This window comes from Miscanthus floridulus, chromosome 2 (genome assembly GCF_019320115.1).
Source record: "Miscanthus floridulus cultivar M001 chromosome 2, ASM1932011v1, whole genome shotgun sequence".
Lineage (NCBI taxonomy): Eukaryota > Viridiplantae > Streptophyta > Magnoliopsida > Poales > Poaceae > Miscanthus > Miscanthus floridulus.
The window spans coordinates 31,652,715-31,673,792 of NC_089581.1; the positions used below are offsets into that span (position 1 = coordinate 31,652,715).

The 21,078-nt window shown below is 46.4% G+C and overlaps 1 protein-coding gene across 1 annotated transcript; it reads left to right on the forward strand.

Moving 5' to 3' along the window:
* The first annotated feature begins 1,592 nt into the window (after nucleotides 1-1,592).
* LOC136536298 (tropinone reductase homolog At2g29150-like) lies at nucleotides 1,593-1,916 on the forward strand. Its single transcript, XM_066528640.1, has one exon. The coding sequence runs from the start codon at nucleotides 1,593-1,595 to the stop codon at nucleotides 1,914-1,916; it is 324 nt and encodes a 107-aa protein (XP_066384737.1).
* The last annotated feature ends 19,162 nt before the right edge of the window (nucleotides 1,917-21,078 follow it).

Consider the following 21,078-nt stretch of genomic DNA (forward strand, 5'->3'; position numbering starts at 1 on the left):
CATGACAGCTCCGATCTCACCGTCACGGCGTACTCCGACGCTGACTGGGCCGGCAGCCCCGACTCACGGCGTTCGACGTCCGGCATCTGCATCTTTCTGGGGGACGCCCTGGTGTCGTGGTCCTCCAAGCGGCAACCACGGTCTCTCGATTGAGCGCTGAGGCTGAGTAGCGCACCGTCGCCGACACCGCTGATGAGTGCATATGGTTGCGGCACCTACTTGATGAGCTCCAGTGCTGCGTCGCCAAGGCCACCGTCACCTATTGCGACAGCGTCTCCGCTGTGTATGTCTGCCAATCGAGTGCTTCACAAATGCACCAAGCACATAGAGCTGGACATTCATTTTGTTCGAGAGCGTGTCCATCTCGATGATCTTCACGTCCTCCATGTTCCCACTGGTGAACAGTACATCGACATCGTGACGAAGGGCCTTCCTACCTCAATGTTCGAGGAGTTCCGCTCCAGTCTGTGCGTCGTCCCAATGACCCAACAGACTGCGGGGAAGCAATGCGTTCTGCTGGCCACATCTGCGGTTGGTCAGCGCCCTCACGTCGTGTTCGTACGGTGACCGCGCGCGTCGCCTACGTTTTGTAACTGTGCGCTCCGCGCACACGGTTTTGTACTCGGTATAAATATTCTTCAGAGAGCAATACAAACAGTCGTTGGCTCCTATATTCTTGTCTTCTACAAGAAGGAGGGCTGGCACATGACCGGCACCTCACCATCCAAAAGCGCTGCTGCTGATGCATGACAACAGCTTGAGGCAGTACTATAAGTTTCGTTTCGGTTTCCTCAGAGGCACTTGTGTGTCACCATGACGCTCCTTGCTCCAGCGCTCCAGCCCATCAACAATAAGCTTTTGTTTCGTTTCCGTTTGTGGTTATTTTGAATTATTTTTCATAGTGGTGGATGTAGATAATTTAGATGTAGAATTAGCGATTACTTTATGTATTTTTTTTATAATAACCGAGTTGGATAATTTTTTGTAAACAACAATAAATCCAATGGCTATTGTCGGTAATGAGGATTAGAGTCTAACAAATTAAATGCCAGATTTTTCTGACCACCGAGAGAATTTTTAGGATTTATTAATTTTTTCTAGCACGTTTGTTAGAGTCTTTAATTAGTAACAGTAAGATAAGATGGAAAAGTGAGGATATATTTAGTTAAGCTTTCACAGTTTCCCAGTCAAATTCAAGTTTTAAAATCTTCATGGATATTTTCAAAGTATTTACGACTACCGACTAGTAGCCTGTCAATGCAAGGAAGAGACGCACACGGCTGTTCCGCTTTGTCTGTGTCCAGAAACTATCGACCAAATGAACGGCTGGAAACAACAGTGCGAAAAGTACACTCTTCTGGCGTGGCCGATTGCGACGACGTGTAGCGACCATGAGACGGGCAAATGGACACTGTATCTGTATCAGGGGCGAGTAGGCGACAAGCTCGCTGCCAGATTTTACCAAAGATTGGATCGTCGTGCGGTGCCTGTTTGCTCTCATAAAGCACCGAATCACTGAAGCAGCTAGCTAGCATACTTGCGTAAACTGGGAGGTGAGACGCGCGCACGGAGACGTACGGAGGGAGCGGGCCATGGCGTCCGCCGGCGGGAATAGCAGGGGTGAGCGGTGGAGCCTGGCGGGCGCGACGGCGCTCGTCACCGGCGGTAGCAAGGGGATCAGTCACGCCATCGTGGAGGAGCTGGCTGGCTTCGGTGTGCGGGTGCACACGTGCTCGCGCAGCGCGGCAGATCTGGAGGCGTGCCGCCGGCGGTGGTCCGAGAAGGGCCTGCACGTCACCGTCTCCGCCTGCGACCTCGCCGTGTGCGCCGACCGGGAGAGGCTCATGGAGACTGTCAAGGCCACCTTCGACGGCAAGCTCGACGTCCTACTGTCCTATCTCGTACATGCTATCTAGGGATGAAAACGGTACGGATATTTTCCGACCGTATTCGAAACCGAATCCGTTTAGAGGGGTTGAGATCTGTTCGTATCCAAGTCCGGATATCCAACATCCGATACCGTATCCGTATCCGAATACTCAAATCGCATATTTATGATGTCGATATCCAATCGTATCCTATCCGATATAGTTGACACTATCCGTATTCGAATCCGAATCCGGATAAAAATATAAAAACAAATGTAATATCGGTGATATCCGTCCGTATCCGATCCGTTTTCATCCCTAATGCTATCCATGTCCATTCGACGACGGCAGATCACACGACTGAAAATCATTATATCATGGTTGAGAGGTAATATTATATTGTATTGGGTTCTGAGTTTTTTTAGATGGAGGTAGAATAAATAACAAGTTAAAGCTTGTAGCAAACCACTATGTTTACTTTCCTCTTTACCCAAGGATATAAAAAAAACGCTAGCGACGTTCCGAAGTGCTTCCACCTGTTGTCAAGCACATAATTCAGTACATGCACTCCAAAGACCACTTACAAACAATATACTTCAGACCAACAACGGGCGAAAACAGCCCCACTTCACCTAAAAAAACAGCAGCAGTGCTGTTTGTTTTCTTTTGTATCTTTGAAACCCTAATAGATGTAATAACAAATAAACACTTTCCAAGCATCTACATTGAACAAGCTACAACTTTGGCATTCAAACCAAGGTCATATTTTGCCATATTCTATTTTAAAAACAGCCTACCCAGTGACAGACATGCTCTGTTTATTAGCAGCAGCAACACTGTTTTCGAATAAAACATATTTCCAAATCCATCCAACCAAAATTAGAGTTAAATAAAAAGTACTATAAAAACCTCCATAGCATACTGAACCAATTCGGCTTCGACGAACTCCTAAATTGGCACCCAAAACTGATGGTCGAACTGAATCTGTACTCAGACAGAAACTGATAGTAAATTTAGAACGTGATATCTCCCATAATACTCAACGAACAAATGTGTTTAAATACTCCTTGGCAAAGTACTGAAAATTTCTATAACTTTTATGAAGAGCTTATATTTTTATAACGCCTTTAAGATGGCCCAAACCGCTGTTGAAAACAGCCTACAGATACTGTCTAAGAACTGAGGCAGCAAACTTTACATTTTCATATCTCCAAATACTTAAGTCCAAAAGTTATGAAATTTAACAAGGGAGCAGATAGTTTCATAATCTACAACTTTAGTATTATGAACTTTCACATTAAGTGTCATCTATATGGCCTAAAACATGTCCAAACCTTAACTGAAAATCCTGCCAAGGAAGCAATACATTTAGTTTTGAAAAAACATACCTAGAGTTTTCCTTATGCAAAAATCATCATCCTTACCAATGTGGAAAGCTAATGAAAAGTACTACAAGGTTCTCATATTTGGAAAGTTAAAGAGTTTTGAAAACCCCATAGATCTAGTTCTGCCCAGAACATTGTCAGAACATGACAGCTGACATTCAAAAAACATATCTCTGAAACCGTTTGGAATAAAATTATGAAATTTCACAAGATAATAGATCTGAAGGTCCTCTACAACTTTGTAGTTCACCAAAATACTTATTTCTGCCTCTATGTAGTCCTAGTCGCTTTCCCAAGCAAATGTGCAGAACTGTTCATCTGAAATTCGTGGAACAACATTCAAACAACTTTTCTTCCCCACTAATCCACTTATTCCCGTGGCCAAACTCCACCCTAAACACCCAACTTGTACAGAGAAGGGAGAAATCCAACTCACCTTGGTCACCCACAATCCCTAGTGTGACCGGGACGGATGGGGAAGGATCGATCCACATGAATGATGACCTCTTCTTGCTCCTCTTGGTCCTCGATCCGATTTGCAGGTTTCCCCCAAGAATTTGGTGCTATCGAGAGGGGATTTAGGGAAGGGACGCCATGGGAGAGCAAGGGGAGGAGGAAGTACCGTGAGCACAGAGGAGGCCGTTCTAGGGAGGAAGAACGTAAGAGGGAGGGGGTGTTCTGTCTCCGTTCGCTGGTCTGAAACTTGGCTGAAACTGGCTGAAAAACACTGTTCCGGCTGAATTATTGTGAGAGAAAAACACTGTTCCGGCTGAAAAAAGAAGTCAAACAAGTCGAATATGGGGTAAGCCGAACAAGCCGAATATATGATTAAGGAGACTTGGGCTGGCCCAACAAAGCACCATCTTCCTAATTTTTCCTTACCTTTTATTTCCGTAGTGTTACAGCGAGCACCCCCTGCTCCTCCCCGCCGCCGCCCTGCATCATCTTCTTCATCATTTTCATCATCTCTGCAAGAATTGAATGAAGCAGCTAGCAGACCTTGCCCGGATCCCTCTCTTTCCCTGGCAGTTGTCACAGGACACCCGAGCGCGCACGGGAGACAGGTTGGTAGTGAGGATGGACAAGAGCGCAGCGGCAGCGGACGATGTCGAGCAACGAACACGGTTCATGCGGTTCCGTCCGCCCAATAACAATTAACGAAACAAATTATCTAAATATGATTCTTGGCGGTGCGGTTGTCACGATAAGAACTAAAGAAATACTACGGTCTAAATAGGTATAAGCATACAAAGGCTTATGCATGACAGAAACAAGAGGGGGACACGGGATTCAGCTTCCTTTGATCTGCTTGCCATAGCATATGACGAGAATCGAAGGAATGAAGTCAAGAGAGCAATAAACACCAAACAAGCAAAGGGCTCAATCCACATCTTACTTGGTCGATGAGGATTGAGAACAAGAGAGGAGAGAAGAATGGAATCCGCACTCTTTCGACTAACTCGTTATAGAACGGGCAAAGTTTGGAAGAAAGGAGACACGATCCCACGATCCGAGCCCACTCATAGGGCACCACAACCGTGCAACTAAATTGGCACAAGGCTATCCCTAAGGTCCATAGCGATGCGGTTGTCACCGCTAGGTCTGAAGGAACGCTATGGTCAAAGTGGTACAAGCATACGAGGTGGTTAGGATAAACAAGCGAGCAAAAGAGGTAAAGCCCGATGGTCATAGTGAGGTAACTCACGGCCATGAGCTTCACCTAAACAAGTTGGCTTCCGACAGTTCTACGAAGGTGGTCCCCTAATTCGCATCCCACTAGACTAGGTCACATAGGCCTTGAAATGTGTGGATAAGAAACGCGTTGATATGAAGTCCACAATGGCCATGTTATAGGGATGTGGATAGGAGCTAGCGTTCGTAGCACTTCACAGCCAACTAAGAAGCAAGGGAATGAGTTACGCTCGGCGTTACAGCCACGGCGGCATGAACCCACGACCGAAATGATCGAATAAAGTACGATCCCTCGATCAGCTCAAAGGCACGGTCCACAGACGACAACAACAGCACACTAACCAACGACACGAACAACTTAAGAACCAAGAACCAAACCGACACAACAACTAAGTGGAGTGGCACATGTCCATAGCAACAAGAATTTAGACCGACGGCGAATGCACGGCACAGACAAGGTATATATATATATATATATATATATATATATATATATATATATATATATATATATATATATATATATATATATATATATATATATATAGATCATGTACCAAGTGTAAAAAAGAGCAAGGAAATGGAAAACAAGGGTTTTGCCGACGCCGAAGATGGCGTCGACGGAGTTCAAAAGTTGACCTTGCCGCGAGGATGGTGGAGGGCTGCTGCAGCTTGTCCTAGCGAGCTGCAGCTTGCTGCTGGCCGGCTGTGGCTGGCTATGGCATGCTGCAGCTGGCCGAGACGCGGCTGCTGCTGCGGGATGAGGCACTGGTGGTGAGAAGGGGTCCGACGAGGTCCGGCAGCTGCTGCCCTAGGCAGTGGTCGAGGCCAAGGTTGCAGGGGCACCGCAAGGTGGCGTCTTGGAGTAGGGGCTCGCCATGGTCGAGGAAGGGAACCGTCGAGGGATCAATGCGACAGCTTGCCATCCTGGTTGCAGCGATTGGTCATCCTTGCAGCACATAAACGGAGGGGGTTAGGGATGGCTGCTGTTGTCCAAGAAAAATATGGAGCTCTAGGACCCCAGTGCTCACCGGCGGTGGAGGATGATGGGTCGCTGACAAGGAAGAGGAAGGCGGCGAGGTGGTGCTGCTGCTCGGGCTTTGGAGGTTGGTGGTGAGGTGGTTCCCTAGCGAGGTCACGCGAACGGAGCAGAGGCGCGGCGAGGATGAAGCAGGGGCTTGATGGAGATGCGGCTCGACGAAGAGGAACCCTAGGCCACGGTGCTGTTGACAAGGAGCCGACGGTGAGGAAGGACGTTCGCTGGGGCTCGGGCGCAGGCTTCGCGCGAGGAGGAGGTAGAGCCCAACGTGGACGGCGTCGAGGTAGGCACGGGAGGACAAGGCAAGGCTTGGTGCAGTTCTGATGGGCCACAGTGGTGGAGAACGACGTTGCGGTGCGCCCTTTGCACGACTGTGCGGTAAGGAACGCTGGCGGCATGGGCCGAGCGGGGAGGAGCTCGCGATGTAGGGGAACAGAATGGAGGTCGCCAAGGTCGAGGCAGGCTCAGAGGCGAGGAAGAGGAGGTGGATGCGGAGGCATTGCTGCGGTGGCGTGGTACGACAAGGCAAGCTGCTGCGGTGGGGCTGCACGAGAACGACGAGCGTGTCCACGCGGTGGAGCGGAGGAGGGACGAGCGGCCACGGCGCAGCGGCGCCTGCCCTAGTAGCGCGGAGTAGCAAGGGGGCTTGGCACAGCTACGAGGAGGACAAGAAAGGAGTGGCGGCGGTGGATTGGGAACAGAGAAGAGGAGCGGCGGCGGCTCGGCATTTATTGGCTCCGCGGGCTAGGGTTCATGTGGCTCCGATGATCTCTGGGATCCATGCCACAGACGGGACATGCAGTAGTAGATGCGGAGTGTGGGGGTACAGATGCCAAGGCGTGGTGCAGTGCGGACGCGCGTGTAGCGGCAGCAACGGCGTTTGGGGCTGAGGAGCGTGGCCCCTCACGTTTGGGGGTGGCGACATGGGCCTACGGGGGTCGGCGCTGCGGGCCTACGTGGGCCGAGCGGGTCATGGGTGTGGACGCTAGGCTGAGCAGGCCATGGTGCTACTAGGCCACACGTCAGAGGGAGGGAGCTATGCCGCGGGAGAGGCAAGGCGAGTGCCTAGGTGAGCAGGACGGCGGGGGAGGCGAGCTGGGCCTGGTGGGCTGCTCGACAGTGGGAAAAGGGAAGGGAGGAAGGGTGGCGAATTGGGACGGCGGGGGTAAGAAGGAAGGAGGAAAGATGGGCCGGCTAAGGGGTTTGAGCCCAAGGGTAAAATAAGGGGATTTCCATTTATGATTCAAATAATTTGAGAGGGAATTTCAAATGGAATTTGAGATGATTTCAAAAGGGATTCAAGAGGAGATTCAAAGAGGGAATTCTTGCTACGGATTTGTGTTCTCCAAACTCTAACAAGACTCAAACACAGAACAAACTCAAGAGCACCAACACACTCCTACAAACAATTCTAAATGCATGCAATGATTTGTTAGTGACTCTGGTTTGAATTAGAAGCTACATGCTTCCCACATTTGCAGGAAAAAATTTAAAAAGCTCGCATTTTTGGATGCTCGAAAACCCAGGTTGTTACAGTCCTCCCCCTCACAAGGATCTCATCCCCAAGATTAAGGTGCTGCTTGGTCGGTGAAGAGGTGGGGTGCTACTTCCGAAGTTCCTCTTACTTCTCCCATGTTGCTTCTCGTACAGCGTGGTTGCTACATAAGACCTTGTAGAAAGGAATGGTCATCCTTCAAGTTTCCTGACAGCTCGATCCAAATCCTTTACGAGGTGCTCAAGGTACTCAAGCGGGTCTTGTAGGTCTACGGATGAACATCTTCTTCTAGAATCCTTCAGGTACTTCCTCAGTCGTGAGACATGGAACACAAGGTGTACTCTATCTAGGTTAGTTGGCAACTCCAAACTTGTAGGCGATCTTCCCAATTCTGTTGAAGATCTTGTAGGGGCCTATGAACCGAGGTGCTAGCTTGCTTTTGACATGAAATCTCATGGTGCCTCTGAATGGTGATACCAACTGTAGCTAACTTCAGGCTCGAGATACATGTTGTCATCAATCTAGAAACTGAGATATCTCCTTTTGTTAGCTTAGCACTTCCATCGGATATGAGCTATCTTCAGGTTCTCTATGACTTTAGTCTCTTGCTCCTCGGCTTTGTGGGGGGTACAACCTTAGATACCCACGATAGACTACATGGGCTGTGCTCCCAGGGGCGGTCCAGCCCATAAGATGAAGCCTTGCAGAGCACGTCACTGCTCGGCGTGCCCCGCAAGACACCAGGGAGATATCTTGAAGATACTACGAGATCTGTTAGGATATGCTCGATCCCATGATTCCTGTAATCTGTTATTACTTTCCAGTTATCTCCTAGATCTAACCGACTTGTAACCCTGCCCCAGACTATATAAGGTGGGTAGGGACCCTCTCCAAACACACGCAACATCATATGAAGCCAATACAATCCAACAGGCTACAGGAGTAGGGTATTACATTGCGCTGACCGCCCGAACCTGTCTAACTCTTGTGTCTCTATTGCCTTCTTGTTCTTGATTATTCGCACCTCTGCCGATCAATCTACCTTCGTGGGATACCCCTCGGAGGACTGCCGATGATATTATGTCGATAGTTGGTGCGCCAGGTAGGGGTGTGCGCCTGATCCTCCGGCGAGCCAGATGACGTACCTCAAGATCATCGGCACGTTCAAGGCGATGGCCCTGTGCATCTACAGCTCGAACAGACTATCGTCGGGGAGGCGCTCGTACAGCAAGCTCGCCGCTTTATGCGATCTCAAGATGTCGTTCGTGAGCTCCACCATGTTCACTTGCCGGATGGCGTTCAGGGTCTCCACCTTCGAGTCAACCTTCGTGGCACCCGCACGGCACTCCACTTCCCGATTGGATCTTCTAGCCCCATCCTAATCTGAGTCCATTGTGATCACGATGTTGAGCCGAACACAAGCATATCGCCTAGATACAACGAGATCCAATCGGGCCCAAGCACGTGCATGCACGGTTGAGCGGCAGCCTATCGTCGTTTGGCACTTCCATCAGCCAAGAGCAATCATGCAAATAGTAAACAAATAGCCATGCAAGCTAGCTGCGAGATCAAGTTATTGAGGAAGCCTTGTTCTGCATGTACGCATGTACTGATACATGCACGAGAGAAAAAGGCCAGCATGTTTACTTGGCCTACATCCATTACTCAAATACTATGACACGCCGACTATGCCGCTCGGTCTAAGGCTGACCAACGGCATAAGGGTGATGTCGTCTGTACTACTCGCTCCGACTGCATGCCACAATGATAATCGCCACAACCGCCGCAATGATGACATGCTAGAAAGCTTGCGGGCCAGGCAATTTCGTCAACGCCAACCAAACATTCCGTCTAAAGATAAGTACCCTTTTGTATTTAATACAACTTTCTCCTCGCCATGCTTCTCCAATTATTATTTCTCAGATTATTCTCCATAATTAAATGCCTCCATGTTTAATATCTCCATGTCTAAGATGCTCCATAATGCAATATCTTCTCTGTAAACTCGCCGACCAGCCACGTTCTCACTTGCGTTACCAGAAGCAGCCCTGTTCTCGATCTCACTCCTACACGTGCACGAGCGCCAGCCCTCTGTGTTATGGGTGGTCGGCAGTGGCTCCTCGGCAACGCTTGTGCTCTTACACGTACACAGGTGCTGTCCACTCCACGCTATAGAGTTTGGGCTAGTTGGGGCTGGTGATGCGATACAAAACCAACTGGTAGGAAGTTACTCATATTTAAAATATGAACACTTCAAACAAACATAATGTTTATCTACTCCGCTCTGCTATTTTCACCGCTGGGTTCGTATATTTTATTTCATATCATGTACTACCCGTTCTGCATATTTGTATCGCAGGATCATCGTTCGGGTGGTTGCAATACCTGGCATTCGAACTTCTCCGCCGATCAACTGGTCAAACCGCTAGGTTTATGGATTTCGTCACCGACCAGTTGATCAGACTATTCGCCGTTCACTTCTACTCGACGCTCACTTCACCGCCGACCAGTTGGTTGGGGCTGCTCGGTGTACCAATTCTTCACCAACCAACTGGTCGAATTGTCCATCGCTTCATCGTTAGCTACGCTAGGGCTCGCTAGCTAAGCTGGGGACTCCTCGGTGTACCGATTCTTTGCCGCCGACCAGTTGGTTGGACTACTCGGTGCACGATTCTTCACCAACCAACTGGTTGGATTGTCCATCGCTTCATCGTCAGCTACGCTGGGGCTCGCCAGCTAAGCTGGGACTCCTCAGCGTATCGATTCTTTGCCGCCGACCAGTTGGTTGGGCTGCTTGGTGCACGATTCTTCACCAACCAACTGGTTGGATTATCCGTCGCTTCATCGTCAGCTACGTTGGGTCTCACCAGCTAAGCTGGGGACTCCTTGATGTTCCGATTTTTTGTGCAAGCGTCACCAGCTAAGCTAGGGACTCCCTTGATGGTCAGATCTACTATGTTTCATCGATGTGCTATCAACTTGCTCCATGCTGTTTGAATCAGGGTGCTAATCTTGGGTAGCATGTCTGGGTCTTGATATGCACATGATAGATGACATTGGCAAGCTTTTAGGCTTGTTTTCTTTGCCCCTGCTATAAGATCCATTCTTCATCTTCAGCAGGCCCGGGGACTAAGTGGCTACACTTCACACGACGGTGAATGTAGTGCTTATTTCTTGATTTACCCTCCTTATTGACGGAGTCTAAGTGGCTATACTTCTCCTAAGGGGAAGAATTTTCAAATTTTATCTTGAGCCCTTTACATCCTTCTAGCAAGCCTTACTTGGCTAAGTCTGAGGTCTCCTAACCAGTTAAACCGGTCAGCATTGACTTTCACCGCCCAGGTCACTAGTTAAACTGGTCGGCTTTGATTTTCACTGCCTAGGTCACCAGTTAAACTGGTCGGCTTCGACTTCCACTACTCGGATCACCAGTTAAACTGGTCGGCTTCACGTCAAACTGCTCGGACTTGTTCAAGACAACATTGCTCAAAGGATACAAGGCACTCGGGGACTACCTATGGGGCTTATACCCCCCGGTATCCATAAGACAAGACATGGGCCACACCATCAGAGGTGGCCTAGCCAACAAGATCAAGGCGTGCGGCGCACGGCACTGGTCGGCATGCACCGCAAGGCTACAAGAAGATATTGTAATACCAAATAGGATGTATGGTGTTATGTCAAACTAACAGCCCGAACTTGTATAAATCTTGTGTCTTGTGTCCCTTTTACCGTCTGGTTCGTATCATGTGCACCTCCACCAATTCATCTACTATTGTGGGTTTACCCCTCGGTAGACTGCTGACCAGATTTCGTTGACAGTGACACGCCAAGTAGGGGGTGTGTGTGCTGATGCCTGGTGAACCAGAAGGGATCCAAAAAGCAACATTGTTTTGTGGCAACTCGTCCTGATGCGGTGGCATTCGTCGACAACCTGATGAGATTCCTCGTTGATGCATCCAGCGGCAACATCGTAATGTAATCTCATGGTTTAGTCTTAGACGGCTTGCGATGGAGTCAGTCAACCGACAACAAGGAGTTGCATGGCCACGAGACGCACGACATCAGCAAGATTTGAGACCCTGAAGGCATGTGAGCATGCATATACATCCATGAACGACAGAAGCCACCAACGGAGTGATTTTCCCTGCGGCTTGTCTACTCGCCAAGCTGCGTCAGATCGGCTGCTGCTCATCTATGTTTCCAACACGAAGACCAAGGCCACGTCCGATCTGCATCACCACAGCTATGAAAAGGAGGGCATACTCGATCTACATATGGCAGGCTAATTAGATTGAAGCAATGCATGCATATACATGTATGTCATCCATGAAGCGATTCTCCAGCAGCTGATCGGTCGCACCCTCCGGTTGACATCACATAAGCTAAGTCATGCTTTAATATTCTTCTAAATATTCTCCAATCTTCATATATCATCATGATGTTTCTTCGAGCTGTTTTCTCTAGGTTTGTTCTCTAAATGATTTTCTTTTATGTATACCATCTTAAAGATGACATACAGCTAAGCCTAAGGCAAATCCCCAAACAGTCATGTTGACGCTCGGATGTCCCCAGAGACGGCCCTGTCTCTGGCTTCTCCCTACACGTGCACGAGCGTCTGCCCTCTGCGTTACGGGTGGTCGGCGGTGGCTCCTTGGCGACGCTTTGTTCTTTATACACGCACACAGGCCCCACACTCCGCGTTATGGTTAACAGGCTAGCTAGGGCTGGAGACTCAGCTACACACTAACTAGTCGGACGGTTTATATTAAATATAAATACATCTTTAGAATAACAATAAGTGTTTACACCAACTGATCGCCGAGCTGCATACGCTATTTCATCACCATTGCTGATTCTTTTCCATAGTTCACATATTTTATTTTACATCATGTACTACCCGTTCTACATATTTGTATTATAGGATCATTATCCAGGTGGTTGGACCACCTAGTGCTTGGACTTCTCCACCAATCAACTGGTTGGACCGCTAGGTTTACGGACTTCGTCGCTGACCAGTTGATCAAACTGTTCGCCGGTCACTACTACTCAATGCTCATTTTGCCGCCGACCAGTTGGCCAGACTGTTCGTCGCTCGCGCTTCATCGTCAGCTATGCTAGGGGCTTACCAGCTAAGCTGGGGACTCCTTGGCGTTTGGAGAAATCAATCTCCTGCTCGGCGCTCACTCCTACTCGACGCTCACTTCACCGCCGACTAGTTAGCCAGGCTATTCGTCGCTCGTGCTTCATCGTCAGCTACGTTGGGGACTCCTCAGTGCTCGAACTCTTTGTGCAAGTGTCACCAGCTAAGCCGAGGACTCCTCGGTGTTTGAATTCTTTGTGCAAGCGTCATCAGCTAAGCTGAGGACTCCTCGGTGTTCAGATTCTTCATGCAAGCATCGCCAGCTAAGTTGGGGACTCTCTTGGTGGTCGGATCTTGCTACGTCTCATCGGTGTGCTATCAAGTTGCTCCATACTATTCGAATCAGGGTGCTGATCTTGGGCAGCAAGTCTGGGGCCTTGATATGTGCATGTCGGATGACATCGGCAAGCTTCCAGACTTCTTTTCTTTGACCCTGCTACAAGATTCATTCTTTATCTTTCAATAGGCTCGGGGACTAAGTGGCTACACTTCACCTGGCGGTGAATGTAGTGCTTATTTCTTGATTTACCCTCCTGATTGACGGAGTCTAAGTGGCTACACTTCTCCTAAGTGGAAGAATTTTCAAAATTTATCTTGAGCCCCTTACATCCTTCTGGCAAGCTTTAGTTGGCTAAGTCCAAGGTCTCCTAACCAGTTAAACTGGTCGGCATTGACTTTCACCGCCTAGGTCATTAGTTAAACTGGTTGGCTTTGATTTTTACCGCCTAGGTCGCCAGTTAAACTACTCGGTTTCCACTTCTACTACTCGGATCACCAGTTAAACTGATCGGCTTCACGTCAAACTGCTTGGACTTGTTTAAGATAGTGTTGCTCAAAGGATACAAGGCGCTCAGGGACTAGTAGTGGGGGTACGGACCTCGGTATCCACAAGACAAGACATCGACCGCACCATCAAAGGTGGCCGAGCCCATAAGATCAAGGCGTGCACCGCAAGACTACATGAAGATGTGATTTATTGTATAATACCAAATATGATATTTTTCTTGAAACCCTACCCCTCTAGAGTATATAAGGAGAGGCAGAGGTCCCCTAGTCGACATCTACATACATCTCAATGCAATACATCGGAACTTAGGATGTAGGTATTACGTTATACTAACGACTGACCCTGTCTAAATCTTGTGTCTCGGTGCTTGTATTACCATCTAGTTCGTATCACGCGCATCTCCACCAATTCATCTACTACCATGGGTATACCCTCGGTAGGATAAACAAGCGAGCAAAAGAGGTAAAGCCGATGGTCATAGTGAGGTAACACCATGAGCTTCACCTAAATGAGTTGGCTTCCGACAGTTCTACGAAGGTGGTCCCCTAATTCGCATCCCACTAGACTTGGTCACATAGGCCTCGAAATGTGCGGGTAAGAAACGCATTGATATGATGTCCACAATGGCCATGTCATAGGGACGTGGATAGGAGCTAGCGTTCATAGCACTTTAGAGCCAACTAAGAAGCGAGGGAATGAGTTATGCTCGGCGTTACGGCCACGGCGGCATGAACCCACGACCAAAACAATCGAACAAAGTACAATCGCTTGATCAGCTCAAAGGCACGGTCCATAGACGACAACAACAGCACACTAACCAACGACATGAATGACTTAAGAACCAAGAACCAAACCGACACAACAACCAACTAAGTGGAGTGGCACATGTCCATAGCAACAAGAATTTAGACCGACGGTGAAGGCACGACATAGACAAGGGATAGTTATATATATATATATATATATATATATATATATATATATATATATATATATATATATATATATATATATATATATATATATATATATTGAAAGCATCTAGGCCCCTAGTTAGGTTTCAGTGATTAATGACAATATGAGATTACTATGACTAACGTGTGTTTTGTAGATGCAATTAAGTTAGGTCATGGTAATGGCAATTGATTGGGCAATCATGGTTATCATGCCCCTATGATGGAAATCGTTTTGGTTTTCAAAGGATGGATGACAAGGTTAAGGATGGACTAGTTCTAAGTGTCGTTTGGTGTTGAAGAGACACTTAGAGTAGTTTAGGACTTTGTTTTTCCTTTGGCCATACTATTAAGGGGGGTATGGACGGGCAGCTTGACCTAGGTGAGTCTAGTGGGTTAGGTGTGGTGCACACTTGTCAAATCTAGCACTAGGTAGCTTCTATAAAGCCCTTAGACCAATTAGAGCAAACTTTATTCACATATGATTGCAAGTTGGAAGTGAATGGAGGGTCAAATATTGACCAGACGCTGGTTCTAGTGTGACCAGACGCTGGCATAGAGTCCGGTCAGTTCATTTGATGAAGGCGAAGTCATCTAGACACGACCGGACGCTGGGTGCCAGCGTCCGGTCGACTCCAGTAAGGGTCTAGAGAGGGAAAATCTTGATCGAACGTGTCCGTTCAGTGCTAGCCGGACACTGGTCAGGTTCCGGCTACTGACTGGATGGTGAGCAGCAAAGTGACCGGACGCTGGGTTCCAGAGTCCAGTCAACATTTGTAAGGTTCCAGAGGGTAGTTTTCGTGACCGGACGCGTCTGGTCAGTGCTGACCGGACGCTGGCCAGTGTCCGGTCACAACTTAAACTGCACAGAGGCGGGAGAACTGACTGGAGCATCCGGTCACCTTGACCAGAGCGTCCGGTCACCCCGCAGAGGCACATAACAGTTTGTTTTGAATGAGGGGTTATAAATACTTCCTCTATTCACTCAAGGGATCACTTTTGCTCATTCCAACAGCTAAGAAACACCCTTGAGAGTGCCAAAAAGAGCAAGGTATTAGTGAGGTGATTGAGATTTGAAAATCTAAGAGTGAGACCTCATTACTGAAAGCAAGAGTAGCAAAGTGTGCATCCACCCTTCTCATTAGGCTTGTCGTGGTCAAGTGAGAGTTTGTGCTTGTTACTCTTGGTGATCGCCATCACCTAGATGGCTTAGTGGTGATTGGGCGCTTGGTGATCATCCGGTGGAGCTTGTGGATGACCCAACTCAAGTTGTGAGCTGTTGATTCACCACGACGGAGTGTCAAAGAATCAACCCGTAGAGAGCACTTGATCCTTACACGGATCAAAGGGGAGCTACACCCTTGCGCGGGTGCTCCAACGAGGACTAGTGGGGAGTGGCGACTCTCCAATACCTTGGTAAAACATCGTCGCGTTCTTCCTTCTCCCTTTACTTTAAGCATTTATTTTAAGCAATTCAATTCTTGTCTTTACATTCATAGAATTTCCAAGCTAGAGTAGGATTGGAACATAGGTTGCTAAACTTTTGTGCGGTAGAACAATAGAAACACTTTCTAGGCACAAAGGGTGAAGTGGGCTAACCGTAGGGTTTAATTATTGCAAAGAATTTTAGAATTAGCCCAATTCACCCCCCTTTTGGGCATCTTTATCCTTTCAATTGATATCGGAGCCTCGTGCTCACGTATTTAGGCTTAACCGCCTAGAGAAAGATGTCTCACAGGGATGGACCTCCTCCTATCTTTGAGGAGAATGATTTTCCTTATTGGAAAATCTGCATGGAGGCGTATTTAGAAGCTCTAGATGTTGGAATAATTAGAGCCGCCTCACAAGGATTCCCAAAACCTCAGGATCCCACGCACCTTCAAGGCGATGAAGTGAACTATGAGAAATGGAATGCAAAGGCTCAAAACACCATCTTTAGAGGCCTTTGCAAAGATGTGTTTAACTGGGTGAGGAACCACAAGGACGCCCATGCACTATGTTCGAACATTTGTGCGCTCCATGTGGGAACTAAGAGCGAGCGTGAGGAACACTATCATCTTGTTATGAAAAAGCTTAATTCTTTTGAGATGCTTCCTAAAGAGAGTGCTAATGAAATGTACTCACGCTTGAATGTTCTTGTAGAGGAAGTCAATGGGCTTGGACTTACTCAAATGCAACCATCCGATGTTGTGAGAAAAATTTTGAGTGTCCTCCCCATTGATAAATATGGGCATATTGTGACCGTGCTCCATCAAGGTGATCTTTCCACCGCTGCACCGACTCAAATCTTGGGAAAGATCAATGCTCATGAGATGTACATGTATGTCACACCACAAGATGGCTCATCCTCTACCAAGAAGAAAGACAAAGACTTAGCATTCAAGGCTAGCCAAGAGAAGGGCAAAGCAACAATTGAGTATGAGAGCTCAAGTGATGATGAAGTTGATGATGCAAGTCTTGCTCTCATGGTGAGAAGAACCACCAAGATGCTAAAGAAGCTCAACAAGAGTGGCATCAAGTTTGATGGCAAGAAAAAGTTCTTCACTAGCTCTAGAAGGAAGCCAATCTCCGAGATGGATTGCTACAACTGTGGAGAACTTGGTCATCTAGCACACCAATGCACAAAGCCCAAGAAAGACAAGTACAAGAATAAGAACAAGGGCAAGAAAGATGACTCAAGTGATGAAGATGAAAAGAAGAAGAACAAGTCATACAAGAAGAAAGATGGCAAGAAGGACTTCCATAAGAAGAAAAAAAATGGGAAGGCATACATCGTCGGTGATTGGCTCATGGACATTGATTCATCAAGTTGCTCATCCGATGATGATAGTGATAATGAGAAGGTGGCCGCCATTGTGATTGATTCTTCATCATATTCACCGACACCACTGCCATCATCCTCTACACACCTATACCTTATGGCCAAGGGTGAACGAAAGGTATCAAATGATGATGATAGTAGTGGTGATGAACATGCTAATGATGATGATAGTGATAGTGATAGTTATGATGATGAATATGAAACACCTTCATATGATAATCTTGTTAAATTGCTAAATCAGTATACTAGGATCATTAGAAAGACTAGAGCTAAGAATGACAAGCTAGAAGCTAAGAATGATTCTCTTTTAGCTAAATGTGATATAGCCGAAAAGGCTAGTGTTGAGCTTAGAGAAGCAAATGAAGCTATGTCATCCAAACTCAAGGAGCTCAAATCTTCTAAGAAAGAGCTTAAAGATAAACATGATAAACTTGAGCGGATGCATAAAGAGCTCATCACTAGCCACAATATGCTAAAAGAAGAATATACAACTCTCAAGATTAATCATGATAATCTTGTTATTGCTCAAGAATTTTTATCCAATGAGCCATATGATGCTACTAACGATGTTGTTAAGATTGATATAGCTACATCAGGTGATGATTTAATTATTGAGAGCATTGATCAAGGATATAGTGGCAAAGGCAAGCAAGTGGTTGAGTCCGATGACTATGATGAGTATATCAAGATCAAGAATGAGAATGAGAACCTAAAGAAAGATCTTGAGAAGCTATCAACCACCAACACCATTGTGCTAGAAACTCTTGATCATGATGGTGACTTGATTCTTGAGAATGAGAAGCTCAAGGAAGAAAATAAGAAGCTCAGGTTGGAGAAAGAGCACCTCAAGATTGGATTGAGCAAGTTCACAAGAGGCAAGCATCTTCAAAGTGAGCTACTAATGAACACCGTCATGAAGATGGATAGAATTGGCATTGGGTACTTGGCAAACCAAGAGAAGAAGGCTCAAGCTCAACAACAACAACACAAGTCAAAGCCAAAGCCAAAGAGGTGTTTTGAGTGTGGACAAGAAGGCCATTTTGCCCATGAGTGTCAAACTCCACCACCACAACCCCTGCCCAAGCATGCTAGACCCTTTGCTTTTAATGCTCATTACATGCTTAGAAAGGACTCTAATGGAAAGATGAAAGTTATGTTCTTAGGAACTCCCAACAAGAATAGGCCTAAGAAAATTTGGGTGGCAAAGTCACTTGTTGAGAAGGTGAAGGGCCCTCAACAAGTTTGGGTTCCTAAAGCTTGATCTCTTGTGTGTAGGTGAACTACAAGACCGGTGGAAGTCATTGGGTAATTGATAGTGGTTGCACACAACATATGACCGGTGATCCTCGTATGTTCACCTCACTAGATGAAGAAGTAGATGGACAAGAAAGAATCACATTTGGAGATAATTCAAAGGGCAAAGTTAAAGGATTAGGCAAAGTGGCAATATCAAATGATCATTCAATCTCAAATGTGCTATATGTTGCTTCATTGAGCTTCAACTTGCTATCCGTTGGACTATTGTGTGATCTTGGCTTTCAATGCCTATTCACCGAGAAGGAAGTGGTTGTATCTAAGAAGGATGATGATCAAGTGATATTCAAAGGATTTAGATACAACAACCTATAACTAGTGGATTTCACCTCTGAAGATGCCAATTTGAAGACTTGCCTATTCACCAAAACAACACTTGGGTGGCTATGGCATAGAAGACTTGCTCATGTTGGGATGAGCTCACTTAAGAAGCTAATGAAGAGTGATTTGGTGAGAGGGTTGAAGGATGTGAAGTTTGAGAAGGACAAGCTTTGTAGTGCATGTCAAGCCAGCAAACAAGTTGCAAATACCCATCCTACAAAAGCTTTTATGTCAACCACAAGAGTGCTAGAGCTCCTTCACATGGATTTATTTGGACCAACAACATACAAGAGTTTGAGAGGAAATCTTTATTGTCTTGTGATTGTTGATGACTATTCAAGATACACATGGGTATTCTTCCTTCATGACAAATCCAAAGTTGCATCATGCTTCAAGAAGTTTGCCAAGAGAGCACAAAATGAGTTTGAAGTGAAGCTCAAAAAGATGAGAAGCGACAATGGAAAAGAATTTAATAACACAAACATTGAAGCCTATTGTGATGAAGTTGGGATCAAGCATGAAGTCTCCGCAACCTACACTCCTCAACAAAATGGTGTAGTTGAGAGAAAGAACCGGACACTTATCACTCTTGCAAGAACAATGCTAGATGAGTACAACACTCCCGAAGCTCTATGGGCAGAAGCTATCAACATTGCATGTTATGCATCCAACCGCCTATTCCTTCAAAAGTTTCTTGACAAGACACCTTATGAGTTGCTCAATGGGAATAAGCCGGACGTCTCCTTCTTTAGGGTGTTTGGTTGCAAATGCTACATCTACAAGAAGCGGCAACACCTAGGGAAGTTTCAAAGACATTGTGATATTGGCTTTCTTGTTGGTTACTCATCAAAGTCCAAAGCATATAGAGTATTTAATCATGCCACCGACTTGGTTGAAGAAACATATAATGTGGAATTTGATGAATCTAACGGCTCCCAAGGAGCACATGAGAATCTTGATGATGTAGGTGATGAACCATTGAGGGAGCCCATGAAGAATATTCCGGTTGGAGACATCAAGCCTAATGATGATGAAGATGATGTACAAGTGATCAATCCACCTTCTTCATCAAATGTGCCACAAGATGGTGATAAAGATGTGAGAGTAGAAAATGAAGACACTCATGTCTCCCATGAGCAAATGGTGGTACAAGCACAAGATGTTGATGCTCCACAACCTCCCCCTCAAGTGGTTGATAGAAGAAATTCACCTCTACTACAAGCTCATCCATAAGATCTCATCATAGAGAGTCCATCAAAGGGAGTAACGACTAGCTCTCAAAAGCTTGCTTCGTTTATTGAACATCACTCTTTTGTCTCTTGCTTTGAGCCTACTAAGGTAGAAGAAGCTCTTCAAGATCCAGATTGGATAAACGCCATGCATGAAGAGTTGAACAACTTCACCCACAATGAAGTGTGGACTCTTGAAGAGCGACCACAAGGTGCAAGAGTCATTGGAACAAAGTGGGTGTTCTGCAACAAGCAAGATGATCAAGGCATTGTTGTGAGAAACAAGGCAAGACTAGTTGCAAAGGGGTTCTCTCAAGTTGAAGGTTTGGATTTTGGAGAGACCTTTGCACCGGTTGCAAGACTAGAAGCCATTCGTATCCTCCTTGCATATGCATCACATCATGAAATAAAACTATATCAAATGGATGTAAAAAGTGCATTTTTAAATGGCTTTATTAATGAATAAGTCTATGTTGATCAACCTCCCAGGTTTGAAGACCCTAGATATCCTAATCATGTTTATAGGTTGTCCAAGGCGTTATATGGGCTTAAGCAAGCCCCAAGAGCTTGGTATGAGCGCCTTCGAGACTTCCTCATTGAGAAGGGCTTCACCATTGGGAAGGTCAATACCACACTATTCACCAAAAAGCTTGATGGACATATCTTCATTTGTCAAGTGTATGTTGATGATATCATATTTGGATCATCAAATGAAGATTCTTGCAAAGAGTTTGGTGAATTGATGTCAAAGGAATTCAAGATGTCCATGATTGGAGAGCTTACATTCTTTCTTGGTTTTCAAGTCAAGCAAATGATAGAAGGGATTTTCATCTCTGAAGAAAAGTACACCAAGGATCTTCTCAAGAGGTTCAATATGGATGAATGTAAGCCAATCAAGACACCTATGCCATCTAATGGACATCTCGACCTAGATGAGGGGGGTAAAACGGTTGATCAAACTCTCTACCGCTCTATGATTGGTAGCTTATTATATTTAACAGCATCTAGGCCCGACATCATGTTTAGTGTGT

What these genes read in the sequence shown, in the direction of transcription:
- LOC136536298 (XM_066528640.1), top strand. Translation starts at nt 1,593, where the DNA reads ATGGCGTCCGCCGGCGGGAATAGCAGGGGTGAGCGGTGGAGCCTGGCG.